This window comes from Lycium ferocissimum, chromosome 12 (genome assembly GCF_029784015.1).
Source record: "Lycium ferocissimum isolate CSIRO_LF1 chromosome 12, AGI_CSIRO_Lferr_CH_V1, whole genome shotgun sequence".
Lineage (NCBI taxonomy): Eukaryota > Viridiplantae > Streptophyta > Magnoliopsida > Solanales > Solanaceae > Lycium > Lycium ferocissimum.
Window position 1 is genome coordinate 41,887,566 of NC_081353.1, and position 14,172 is coordinate 41,901,737.

Here is a 14,172-nt window from a genome sequence, read left to right on the forward strand (position 1 = left end):
TGAGGGGTCCAAAATCCATAATGTGTGCCCACTTCTAGCTGTCAAACAGTATCTCTGGTCATTGCCAAGCAAAAGACAGCTTCCTCTATTGCTTCTTTGTAGACCCCCCCCCCCCCCCCCCCAGTCCCCAGCATCCACATATATCACAACTCATAAACCAAATAACCAAAGCATCATAGCAAACACTCCAGTATTTGAATAGGCATTAAGAAAGGAAGGCTTTTGGCACATATCAAAAGTATCTTTAATAGTACTTATGATATTAAACATGTCGTGACATTTCTACCATTACAAGAGCATCTTAGTAAGAGCAAAATGAAAAGTCCAAAGTTAAAGAGATACAAGGAACAGATGGTGTATTCACTTTCTTGAACATGGTAAAATCCATACAAGGCAAAACATAGGCAACATCTTACTACTACTACTTTCTCCTCATATCAATTTCATCATTTCCTCACATGAAGACCTAACTGATACAAGGAATTAAAAGGAGATTGTTACATGAGTTTGTGGAAATATAATTTAATCATTTCTTTTCATTTGGAAAGTGCATCCAACTAGAAGAGTGAAATGAAAATTTAATTATATACTAATAAAAAGAGCTATGCTCTTAACAAAATTGCAAGCAACTACATACAACAACAATAAAGAGCTACTCTACAAAACCTAAGCGAGTGCTGAATTTGCACAAGTGAATCGTATGTACATTCGCCAGCTCCAAAGTGAAAGGCAAAAGAAACTAGAGTTTTAAGTTGACCTTTTAGCCCACTTGGCCAGGCTACTCGTCATCATCAATTTCTTTCTTTGTCAACAAAGATCGATTGGTTTGAACAGTACTTTCATATCCACTGCTATCACCTGATTCAATTATGCGCTTATCCATTACGCTCTCTTTCATTCCATCATGATGTGGACGTCCATTTTCTCTTGAACCTCTTCGCTCCTGTATGAATCACACGGTTACTTAAAGGAGGCAAGCAATGTATTATTTTTTTAAAGGATTGATAGAAAATAAATAGGTGATTCAATTACTACTTAATACAGCTTCCTAGCAAAGTTTCAACTAGTGTTAGTTCATATTACTAAACTTGATATCAGATCTTTGATCAGATTTCTAAAAAAAAAATTTGAAACTGGTAATTTTGTATTCCTCAGCATTAAGGGTATGCTGGCCACCTCCAAAAATTTACACTTTACTGAAAGAGAAATACTTACAGTACTATAAAATGAGAGGAAGATTAGTTTAAGTTTCAGTATCCGAATGACCCATTACTCAATCTGTGTGTAACAAGCATAGTCCAATAGCGGAGAATGTGGCATGCATTGAATGCTCATTCCGGGAAAGCAGATACATGACTTTCATTACAGAACAGATACACTCTAATAGTTTAGTGCTTATTAGACTCAATTCACTTCATCCCGTCCAGTGTTGTAAAAGGCTTAACGCGCACTTAAGCCCTGAAGCTAGGGGAAAAAGATGTTGAGCGCTTCTCGCTTAATGTGCGCTCCAGTGTCATCATCAAGGCTCTCAGTCATGCTTTTCCTTCCTAACGAGCGTCTCTATAAGAGGCCAGTGTTATCAAAGGCGCGCTTAAGCTCTAAAGCGAGGCTCAAAACATGTTGAGCGCTTCGCCTCGCTTTATGTGCGCTTCAGTGTCATCATCAAGGCTCTAAGACATACTTTTCCTTGCCAATGAGCCTTTGTTGGAGAGGTGACACTAGATGATTGATATTTCAGTTTATCGTAATATTTTTACAATTTCTTTGTCCATATATTTGTATTCATGCTTATTCAATCTTGGACTATATATATATATTTGTATTTTTGCACCATTGCAATTTTTTTCATTAAAGCCCACGCTTTATTTGCGCTTTGCGCTTAAAGCCCCAGCTGACCTTAAGAGCTTTTTTGCGCTTTTCGCTTTTGATAACACTGTAAGAGGCAACACTAAACAATTGATATTTTACTTTATTGTTATTTACTTTTCAATTTCTTTGTCCATATATTTGTAATTCATTACTCCCCCCGATTCAAAATAAGTGTCCACTTAGCCTTTTTTTCACACCCCTTAAGAAAACACTAACTCCTAGAAAAAAAATAGATATTTTGACTAAACTACCCTCAATTAATAAGATCCTTGCTTATTTATTGCCTTGGGTAAATAGGAAAAAAATGGAAAATAAAGTTAATTCCTCCTTGATTATGTAAGTGGACACTTACTTTGAACCAAAATAGAAAGGCTAAGTGGACACTTATTTTGAACACAGGGGAGTATTATTAGTCTCGGACTAAACATACATATTTGTATTTTTTTCTCCATTGGCGCCTTTGTTAATTAAAGACCACACTTTGTTTGCATTTTTTCGCTTAAATCCCCAACGGACCTTAGAGCTTTTTTGCACTTTTCACTTTTGATAGCACTGATTCCGACTTCCAGAGGATATGTTCTTTATTCCTCACTTAATAACTAAGAGAGAAGTTGGGTTCTTCTATAGAAAGGAGGTTACCACACATCAAGAAAGCAAGATACCAGGAACCAAAATGCATGCTAAGCCTCATGAATAGTAATATATGATAGTTTAAAGGCATGCAGTTCTAAATAGGAAAAGCTCAAACTTACATCACGGAAGGGAAAATCATCAGCCTCAAGCATGTGTATCACATGGCCCATCTTTGGCCTTTTCTGAGCGTTGGGGTCTACACAACGCAATGCTACCAAAAGGGCACGTTTTAGTGCTCTAGAAGAAGGCTTCTCACGCAACTTGGGATCCAGAACACCCTCAGAGTTCCGGTTAGAAACCATTGTCTTAAGCCAATCAACCAGATTGACCTGAGAGTTAGATCAATTGCAAAAGTCAGAACTAAACAAGACACGAGATTTAAGATGCTTCTTAAAACAGAACGGTTAAGATAAATGGAACAAACCTCTCCAGGAGCACGGCTATAATCCACAGGATTCCTTCCAGAAATAATCTCCATGATAAGAATTCCAAAACTATAAACATCACTTCTATCATTCAACATGCCAGTACTAGCATATTCTGGAGCAACATAGCTGATAAGAGAAACAAGAAGATTAGCAATTCAGTTTACATGGTTGCCTCAACACTAGAAACAACAGAAAATGCTACTCCCTCTGTCCCAATTTATGTGAAGGTGTTTTACTGGACACGGAGTTTAAGAGAAATGGACGTTGAAACTTGTGGTTTAAAACAAGCCATAGAAATTTCTGTGGCTACAAATCATCTCATTAAGAGGAAGTTCAGGAAAGTTTAAAACTAAATTGTTACTAAATATACAAAGATGTCATTCTTTTTGGGACTGACTAAGAAGGAAAAATTGTCACAAATTGGGATGGAGGGAGTAGTAGATTTTCGATATCTAGCACTAACCCGAATGTTCCCATAACCCTTGTAGTTACATAGCTCCTCTCTGAGCCTAAAAGCTTAGCTAAACCAAAGTCAGATACTTTTGAATTCCACTGCTTATCAATCAAAATATTGCTCGACTTGATGTCACGGTGAACTACTTTGGGTTCGAGGCCCTCATGCAGATAGGTCAACCTGCATTCATTGTCAGTTTTAGTTCTCCATATTAACACAATCTAGATAACAATGACTGCCCAAAATGAAAAACTAGAAGTTTAAACATCCCAAAGACCAGCAAGTTTATACCCTTTTGCTGTTCCAAGAATTATGTTCATCCGAATTTCCCATGTAAGAGGGCTGTATGGCCCTACATCTCCGTGGAGCCACTGCTCCAAGTTCCCATTGTCCACATATTCATAAACAAGCATCCTGAAAAAAGCATTGAATTATCTTGAGTAATCCCAATTCCCAACACTCAACTCAGCACAGTTGTAGGTCTAAGCAATCCTTATAAACTACAAGTACACAAATGTAATACTCCCTATGTTTCAATTTGTTTGTCTTGCTTTCCTTTTTAATCCATTTAAAAAGAATGTCTCTTTCCTAATTTGACAGGTCTTTAATTTCAACATTCCACAATGCATGTTTAAGACCACAAGATTAAATGGCATTTTGGTACATTATACATATCTTTAGTTAACAACCATAAGGTTCAAAAGTCTTCTTTACTTTCTTAAACTCTCTGTCCAGTCCAACTAAGACAAACATTGATCAAATCAAATTGCAGACTAATGAAAATGAAATACCTGTGAGCTCCCTCAGCACAGTAACCAAGTAACCTCACCAAATTCTTGTGCCGAACTCGACCAATTGCTTCCACTTCAACCTTAAACTCCCTCTCTGCCTGTCCCCTGAAAAGAACGTCACATGGAAAACATTAAAGAACAAAAAAGGAACATGTTTCTCGTCAAATAAGCCTATAAGTACCCATCTAACTCCAGCTTGCATATAACTAATCAAGAACCAAAATCCAGTTGCAGATCTAGCCCTTCACAGCTAGTTCAACAGAACCCAATACTTTCAGCACAGACCATGTACATTTGCAAACTTTTCAAAAATACACACATATATGAAGTAATAAACTGCACTCACTCAGAACCTACTAAGGAGCAGTATGGCCACGGGAACTATTCATTTTTTTCTGTAATAATCTTTCACTTTATTTAAAAATCAGTGTTTGGTTATAAAATTTCCAAATCCAGCTTGAAGTTGGATTCCAAATTGGGAAAAGTGCTCGAAACATGTTTTCCAACTCCATCTTCATAAATTCCAATTAAAGTTCTCTCTTCTCTCCTTTGCAAAAAGTATAACGAAACACAACTTCATAAATGAAAAATATTTGGAATCTATGGCCAAACGCCTACTTAAGTATAAATTCTAATTGAATTCATGAGCAAGAATGCATAACTGGAATACACTTAAATATGAATGGCATGTTAAGTGTGATATTCATGCGAAAAGCATGTGACATACCTAAACATATTAGCATCAATACATAAGCAATTGCACTATGCATACAAAAATAACCACAAAGAACATAACTTCAATCAAGAATGTCACATGGAAAAAATTAAAGAACTAAAAAACGGACATGTTTCTCATCAAATAAGCCTATAACTACCCATCTAACTCCAGCTTGCATTTAACTAATCAAGAACCAAAATCCAGTTGCAGACCTAGCCCTTCACAGCTCGTTTAACAGAACCCACTACTTTCAGCTCAGACCATGTACATTTGCAAACTTTTTAAAAATGTATACATATCTAATAAACTGCACTAACTCAGAACCTACTAAGGAGCTGTTTAGCCATGAAAATTATTCACTTTTTTCCGGAATAATTTTTCACTTTATTTCAGAATCAGTGTTTGGTTTATAAAATTTTCAAATCCAACTTGGAGTTGGATTCCAAATTTGGAAAGTGCTCCAAACATGTTTTCTAACTCTAACTTCACAAATGAAAAATATTTGGAATCTATGGCCAAACGCCTAATAAGTATAAATTCTAATTGGATTCATGAGCAAGAATGCATACAGTACACTTAACATGAAATGGCATATTAAGTGTGATATTCATGCAAAAAGTATGTGACATACCTAAACATATTAGCATCTATATATAAGCAAATTGCACTATGCATACAAAAATAACCACAAAGAACATAACTTCAATCAAGCATCACAAAAAAAGCAAACAACTTCAAATAACCTCACCTGTTATTAAGCAAATTCTTAACAGCAACATAACTATTATCTTCCATAACACCACGATAAACAATACCATAACCACCTTCACCAATAACATTCTCATGAGCAAAAAAATTAGTAGCAATCTCAAGCTCTCTCAAAGTATACCAATGACCCCACCCTAAATGTGAAACCTCAGGTCCACTAATCCCACCACCACCCTGCTCCCCACTCCCATGACCCGACCCAACACCCGACCCACCACCCGACCCGACCCGATCAGGTTTAACCAAATGACTCTTCCCATTTTTATTATTACCAATCTCAATTTGGATTCTCTGGGGTGTTTCTTTTTCGGGTTCTGGAAGTGGGTTTGGATCAAGAACCGGTTTTGGGTCAATTCGGATCTCTTTGATTTCAGTAATTTGGGGATTGTTACTGTTGTTTGAATTATTGTTACGTTTTGAAGTGCACCAAAGTGAAATAAGAAAGAGTATGAGTACTATTGCTGCACCAACACAAATTCCAACAACTACCCATAAGTGTAAACCAAAAATTGATGTTTTCTTGGACAACTCATCATTCAAGAATGCTGACATTTTTTGTTTTCAAGAATGTTGGGTTAAGTTGAAAATAGAAGACATGAAATAAGGAGATGTACAAAGAGGAAAGTAGAGTGTTTAAGGTTGTAGTTAGAGACAGTGGTGGTCTGTAGAGAAGCTGGGTGAAGTTGAAGTGAGTGGTTTTTAGGACCAAAGAAGGGAGAGGTCAAGGGTTAGGAGGGGGTGGGGGTAGGGGTTACGGAGTGGGGGGAGAGCAGCTGTAATGATGGGAAAGTCAAATTGGAGCAAATGATGTTACGTTGGATCAATTTATATTCACCTCGATTAATTTTATATGGTATGGTATGTACAATTTTATAAGGTAAGGTAAATATAAGTATTCGCTAATATATTTCTCAAGATTTTTTGCTAGCTTTTTTACTTTTGTCAATTTTTTTCTGATTATTTTTGTCATGTTTTTTCTTGAGCTGAAGTCTTTTAGAAAGAACCCTCCATCTCATTCTCCCTTTTTCAAACTCTACTTGTGAGATTACACTAAAAATATTGTTGTTGTTATATTTCTCAAGAATGAAATTTCGTGAAATCCAAGAAGAAAAAAAAAGGGAAAAGAGATAAAAATACCCTATACTTTGGAAAAAAAAACTAAAAATATCGCTTGAACTTATTTTGGGTCAAAATCTCCCATCCTTAAAGTTTTCAAATATACCTATCTTGTGGAAATTATCCCTCAAAATAACTTAAATTATTTTTTAAACCCGCTCCATCATTTAAATCCGACCCAACTAAATAATAACCCGTAAGATCCCCTTATTCGCCCAAATTCGTAGGTATGAATTTTGAGGAAATTGGGGGAATAAGGGGATCGTATGGGTTATTGTTTAGTTGGATCAGATTTAAATGATGGAAGCCCGCTTAAAAAATAATTTGAGTTATTTTGAGGGATAAATTCCGTCAATACAGGGGTATATTTGAAAACTTCAAGGATGAGAGGGATATTTTTGACCCAAAATAAATTCAGATGACATTTTTAGCTTTTTTTCCAAAGTAGGGGATATTTTTTATCCTTTTCCCAAAAAAAAAAAAGTAGTAAATGGTGAAGGGTTAGGGGGTTGAGGAGCAGCTGTAGTGATGGGACTGATAAAAAGGACGAAATTGTTTAAGCGTGCCAAAAGGAGTGAATAGTCAAAATATGAGGAAATGATTTCTAAAAATAGTAAGTATTTTATTTACCAATCTCGTGTGTTATCTTATATACTAGAAAACTATGCATGTGCGATGCACGGAATTCAATATAATTAATTTAATTACTTAATTTAGTTAGTCTTTATAGTTTGTATATTTTGCAAATGATACTGCGATTCTCCTTAGTGAGTCTTCATATTTTTTTCTTTTCCTCTTATTTTTCCCCTTAATTTCTCAATTATTGTTAAAATTTATCTTATTTTGGTTATGTCCGCATCTTTTTATATTTAGTAAGTTGACAATTCAAATATCCTACATATCAAGTTTAAAATCACAAGATTCAAAGGATATTTTATTATATTATACACATTTTTAATTTAGAACCACAAGATTTGAAAGTCTATCTTTATTTTTTAAACTAAAAGTCTAGTCAAATGTAGACACTTCAATTGAGACAGAGGGAGTATATGCCAAATGAAGGAAATGAAAGGACAATTAAAACACTGCGGACCCGTGGGGACTTAAAAAGTAAACACACAAGAGGTATAATTAATGTTCAACTTCTGAAATGTACACATGTTAGTCCTTACTTAGAGTACAATTTCAGTTGTTTTTTGTACAACTTATTGTTGTTGTGTTCGTCCACCTTGGGCGTTTATATATAATAAGAAAAATATATAATAGAAAAATAGACATATATTTTTAGTAATATGGGACGAAGGGAGTACTTCATTTATTAATTCTTAAAGAATATAAAAAGTCAAGTATAATAATGTGGCCAAGTAATATGGGACGAAGGATGTACTTCATTTATTAATTCTTAAAGAATGTAAAAAGTCAAGTAATGTAGCCAAGTAATATGGGACGGAGGGAGTATTTTATTTATTAATTCTTAAAGAACGTGAAAAGTCAAAAGTGAACAAGTAAAAGTGCACGGAGGAAATAAATATGTATCAGGGAATTAAAATTAAAGTGCACATGTATACATGAGAAGAGAATAAATATTCAGCAACAACGTGAAAAGTCAAAAGTGAACAAGTAAAAGTGCAACGAGGAAATAAATGTATCGAAGAATTAAAATTGAAGAGCATACATGTATACATGAGAAGAGAATAAATATTCAGTATATGACATATGTCCACGTGGGATTTAATAATTCTTAAAGAACCTGAAAAGTCAAAAGTGAACAAGTAAAAGTGCACAGAGGAAATAAATTTGTGTAGGAGAATTAAAATTGAACTGCATACGTCTATACATGAGAAGAGAATAAATATTCAGCAAGAACGTGAAAAGTCAAAAGTGAACAAGTAAAAGTGCACGGAGGAAATAAATGTGTCGGAGAATTAAAATTAAAGTGCATACGTCTATACATGAGAAGAGAATAAATATTAAGTACTATGACATATGTCCACGTGGGATAAAAAAGTAGTTGGTTAAAGTTAAGGGTGTCAATGGTTTTTCAAAAACCGATTGAACCGATCGAACCATACCGTACCGTACCGAATTGATTTTTAGGTTCTTTTTAATAAAACCGAAGGTTTTAAATTAAATAGATAACCGTACCGAATAATTAGGGTGGGTTTTTTATTTTATGAAAAATACCGAACCGAACCGAATAAATACATATGTAGAAATATATTTTATATATCATAAGTTATAATACATAGCTTTAAATATTTTGCCCTTGGGATGAATTTAAATGGAGAGGGCTATAACTAAAACTTAAACCTACCCGTCGATCCTATTGAAACAATATACATAAAGTCTCGAACACTACTACACGATAATATCATCAACCGCTCCAAAAGAAGAAAAGGTTTGGTTTCTCCTCCTCTTCTTTTTGTTTATATTTTTTCTAAATTTTTAAGTTCTTATTCCAATTAGCAATGGTAGTAACTACATAAAACTTCATATTGCAAATTCTTTAACTAATTTTTTTAGTACAATTACTCTTCCATAACTTTTTAATCCTTGTTTTTTGTATTGCATTAGGTGACTTTTCAAAAAATACTGAAAATTAACCAAATCGTACCGATACCGAAGATAAACCGATCTCATTGGGACGGTTTTCAAAAGTTTAATTTTGGTTATATACAATAGAGTAACCGAAAAATTGATATGGTATAGGGACGGTTTTCAAAAGTTTAATTTTGGTTATATACAATAGAGTAACCGAAAAATTGATATGGTATAATTTTTTGCAAAAAACCGGCCGAACCTAACCATTGACACCCCTAGTTAAAGTGTACAAGTTATATAGCCTTTATTACAAGCATTCATTGCGTGTACAATTTATAAAGCTTTTAGTACAAGCAGTTAATGTTGTGTTGGTCCCTCTTCCACACTTATATATAATAGAAATATTCCTTCCATCTCAATTTTTACGACGTCACACAAATTTTTCTTAATGTAATTATTTCATATGCTTTCTGAATACTTTGGATTATTAATCGTTATGATTTATAGTATTGTCTATGTTGTTTTCAAATACATAAATTTTATTTTTAAGAACTTAGAAATTCTATATCTGAATTCACAATTAAAATAAAAAATGTGACTTTTAAATCTGAACTGTGCCACTTAAATTGAAACAGAGGAAGTATAGACGGATTAAAATAGATTAGATTAATAAATTGATTACATTTTTTTATGCTTTGATAAGTATTCATGCATCCTTAATAAAAAAAATTCAAACTTGAGCTGTGAATATTGAGTTGTCCGTGGCTGGGAAGCTATATCCCCAAAATGGAGCTTCCTAGCGCAAAGTCAAATTAGTCTAGTTCCAAACATCAAGATCTTTTAGTTATGTACCCCTTTCCATGCAAGACTTATTGAGTCTCACATAGGTGGAAATGAATTGAAAATTGATCTCTTTATACCGTACTAGTATTCATATCCGCGCGATGCGCGGCTGATATCGAAAAAAATTAGTCATAAAATATTATTTCTTATTTGTTTGATCGAGTAAAATTTAATTTTGTTATAGACATATTATATTTACACCACATAAATTGCATCCAATTCGCTAATTTTTTCAACTTCTTTAATAAATCATTCCACATCTATCTAAACAAATAATATCAATTTTAGAAATATGTGTATATAAAATTACTGAATGAATCCATACGATTGTAATAGCCATACAAATTATCCCAGAGAGATGATAAAAGCAAATAGGATGTAACATAAACATGTTACTTGTATTAAAAATATATCCAAAATCTGCAACCAAAAAAAAAAAAAAGGTTACCCCATATGTACCCGTAAGTAAATTTTTAGGAGTTATACTCAGTTACCAAAAGGTTTAGGAGATATAAATCAAAATTTGATTAAAAAATTCTATAAAAATATAGCCAAAATCTACAGAAAAATAAATTACCCCATATGTGATGTTACCAAATTTTTTAGAGATATAATTCATTTTTAATTTTAATGTCATTAAAAATTCATTAAAAGATAGCAAAAATCTATTAAAAAAATAAGTTAGTGCATATGTAGACGTTGTATTTGTTAATAACTCAACATCGTTGTTATTAGGTTTTACTGGATATGAAACTTTAAATATTCAATACTAATTTCTTTTTCCTTTCAGAATTCTTCTTAACAGATTGTACTAATATTTTTCTTAAATTTAAATAGTTTTATCATTTAATTCAAATTCAAAAGTTTCTCTCGGCTTCTAATTCAAACTCAAAATCATCTTTCTTTTTCGTTTTATTAGCAATTTTAATTTATATTTTTGAATTTTATATTTTATTGAAAACTTAAACTTAGTATTTTATGGTTTGCTTTTTGACAAATAAACTATGCCTCAATTTCAGAGTGTGTACTTGACGTCGACTATTTTTACAATCAAAGTAGAATATAGTAGTAGCAGATTTACACAAATCATAAATATCTAATAACATAACTCTCAAGGAAGAGAAAAACCTGGCAGTAATCATTTTGTCAAAGACTATTCAGACCGGATAATCTGATGAATTTCAGTATTCATTAATTTGTAAACTATGTACATATCATTGGAAGCTTCTTTCTTTGGCGGTCTTATGAGACATTTGCTTGAGATAATCTGAAAATTTAACAAAACACAAAAACTAATCTGCAATGACAAATCAAATTCATTCATGCATTAATCATTTCAATCCAGTTACATTTTCTTGATTCATCTCAATGTCCTCTTCGCATCAATTCTATTATCAAATGCATTTTCTATTTTCTTAATCGCAACTTCCTCGTTGGTCTCTAAATTTACAGCAAAGACTCAAATAGTAGAAAATAAGAAATGATTACTCCATCATATAAACCCCCCAAACATGGCCAATATGAGCAAAAATAATCAGGTATTCAAATTTTACTTAATATGAATAAATTTTATATATTCAATATTATTCTTTTTCTTTTCAAAATTCTTTTTAACATTGTCTTAATGTTTTCCCAAAATTGTTTTATCCTTTAATTCAAATTAAAGTGTAAATTTTAAAAATCAAAAGTTCTGCTTCAAACTCAAACTAAAACTAAAAACAGTATTGTATATTGTCATGTGGGTTAAGCGCTTTTCATCATATACCTGGACATAACAACAAATTTAACCAAGAACACAAAATGTCTTGAACCCAAAAACAAATTAATAAAGAAATAAAGATTACCCATTACCTTAAGAAGTGAAGAATAACTTTCGTATTTCGTAGATTAGCACACACTATCTCCCAAGTACCAACACTCAAATAAAGCTAAACAGAGGAGTTAAGAAAAAAAAATTCCAAATGTTCAAAAGGCATGAAGGAAAGGAAAAAAAAAAAAAAGATACAAAAGAAAACAACACTGATGTGTAAAAATGGACCGAGAAGAAAGAGTTACCTTCGCTCAAGGATGAAACGATCGGCAGTTTTTGTGGATATATAATCTTTTTTTGGATTGGCAGTTTTTAATTATTTTTAAATTTTTTTTGTGATTACACTTTGGCAATTTTTGAATTGGTATATTTTAGTTTTTAAAGTTTTGTCTTTTCTTTTTCATTCTTTTTTTTTTGGTCTTTTTTTTTATATTATTAAATACGAATTTTACGGTGATGTAAACGTAATCATCCCATCATGCTTTTGCCTCTCCTATTATATATGGATAGATTAGACGATTCTCAACTCATGTCATATGAGATTGCTGTTAAAGTTTATGATTAGTTTTTCCCATTCAAATTGCATTAAGCATAAAAGATCATTTCCTTGTCATGTCAAATTGTCAATATAATAGCAAATGTCTTAGATAGGTTAATATATTCCTTCCCTAAAACACTAAAAAGATCAAGCCAACTGTATTCGTTCAAAAGTTACTTTTGCTAAAACTAAGTTGGCTTAAGATGAATCAGACTCCTCAACTCAAAGGTAAGATACACTTTATAAGTCAATGCAACTATGCAAGTATGAAATACATGTAATTCAAGTTAAGGTGTTATCTTCTAGGATCACAATGGTTTGACTAATATATCGTAATTCGACCAGTCTAATTAAAGTTTTTAAACTTGGTAAATTGAACATGTTACACTATTATGAATCAAGAAAGGAAACTTTTACTGGTTCTTACTTGCTTGAATCAATAGACTATATATACCTTATATGGATATATTGACAAGGACGTAGCTAGCTTATAAGTTACGAAATTATGTGAACTCAGTAATTTTACTCAAATTTTGTATATATGTTAAGAAATAATTAGATATTTAAAAATATTTAAATATACATTCAGTTATTATTATTATATACTAATTTAGAATCGTCTTAGAAATTTTAAAACTTCAAATTCTAAATTCGTTTATTTATGGGAGGACCTAAGTGAAGGTGTGTTTTTATCTTTTTTTTCTTGTCCTGTTTCGTTGCTCCTTGGCTCACTGCCTTTGTTGTTTGGTTAGAATTGACTGGTTAAAGAATTCCTTTGAAGATGGCAGAGTTTGTTTGGCTCCATTTTGAGGATGATAGTGATGCATTGATGTATCCCTCTTTCTTTCACTTTCTCTTTATCTTTTATAATTAAATTATAGATTATAGATGTGGTCCTTTTACTCTTCTTTAATGAGGGATGGGAAATAAAGATCGAAGAAATTGTTGAGATAGTGATCTAATTAGTTTACTGTGTTTATTCCATTGTTATAAGGTTTTTTTCATGGTTATGATTCACTACTAAAAATAGAGGCTTTTCCCTCCAACAATCAGTGAAAATTTGTGTTATTAAACATGATTATTTCACCTCATTCCCACCAAACCAACTCAGTGAGAAGACGTATGAAGGGAAACAGGTTCCCAGAAAGTGCTAAGAAACTTTCTAATTTTTTCGTGTTTTCTACAATTTTTTCTTTTCTCACTGATTCAATCAAAATATCTGCGGGAATAGCCACCGAACATTGTTCAATGGAAAAATAGTGATTTGCAAGATAAAACAAACTTGAAACCCTTTCATTCTACTCAATTTTGTAAATGTATATTCCCATCATTGGTTCTAACTTCGATAAGATTGAAGGTTAGTAAATATCATTTGTTCATGAATAAGCAAAGACTAACAAAAGGGGAAAAAATTTAAAAAAAGGAAAAGTTAGTCAAATAAATCAACTTAAAATATTTAACCAAATAGGTTTTTGTAAAGTCCCTCACCGACAAGTTTTTTAAAGAAAAGGTCTAAATTTACTACTGCACTATACGACAATATCTTAATTTTTCCTGTCCCTTGTACTTTCGAGTCAGCTATACCTTGTTGCTAGCAAATTTTCTTGTAAGCTGAATACATAAACAGACATGAAATAAGAAGAGTTTAAGGTTGTAGTTAGAG

At 32.5% G+C, this 14,172-nt stretch overlaps 1 protein-coding gene across 1 annotated transcript; it reads right to left on the minus strand.

The window, feature by feature from the left end:
• Positions 1–339: 339 nt before the first annotated feature.
• Positions 340–6,354, minus strand: LOC132039796 (probable serine/threonine-protein kinase At1g01540). Its single transcript, XM_059430318.1, has 7 exons — positions 5,642–6,354; positions 4,176–4,280; positions 3,676–3,798; positions 3,394–3,564; positions 2,927–3,056; positions 2,622–2,831; positions 340–943 (listed from the first exon to the last, which is right to left on the minus strand). Exons 1-7 carry the CDS (start codon positions 6,211–6,213, stop codon positions 779–781), a joined length of 1,476 nt encoding a protein of 491 aa, XP_059286301.1. The 5' UTR covers positions 6,214–6,354; the 3' UTR covers positions 340–778.
• Positions 6,355–14,172: the final 7,818 nt, after the last annotated feature.

Coding starts and splice junctions, on each gene's coding strand:
- LOC132039796 (XM_059430318.1), bottom strand. CDS start 6,213: ATGTCAGCATTCTTGAATGATGAGTTGTCCAAGAAAACATCAATTTTT. Junction 3,057..3,393: donor AGGGTTATGGGAACATTCGG/GTTAGTGCTAGA, acceptor TTCTCTTATCAG/CTATGTTGCTCCAGAATATG. Junction 944..2,621: donor ATGATTTTCCCTTCCGTGAT/GTAAGTTTGAGC, acceptor TGATTCATACAG/GAGCGAAGAGGTTCAAGAGA.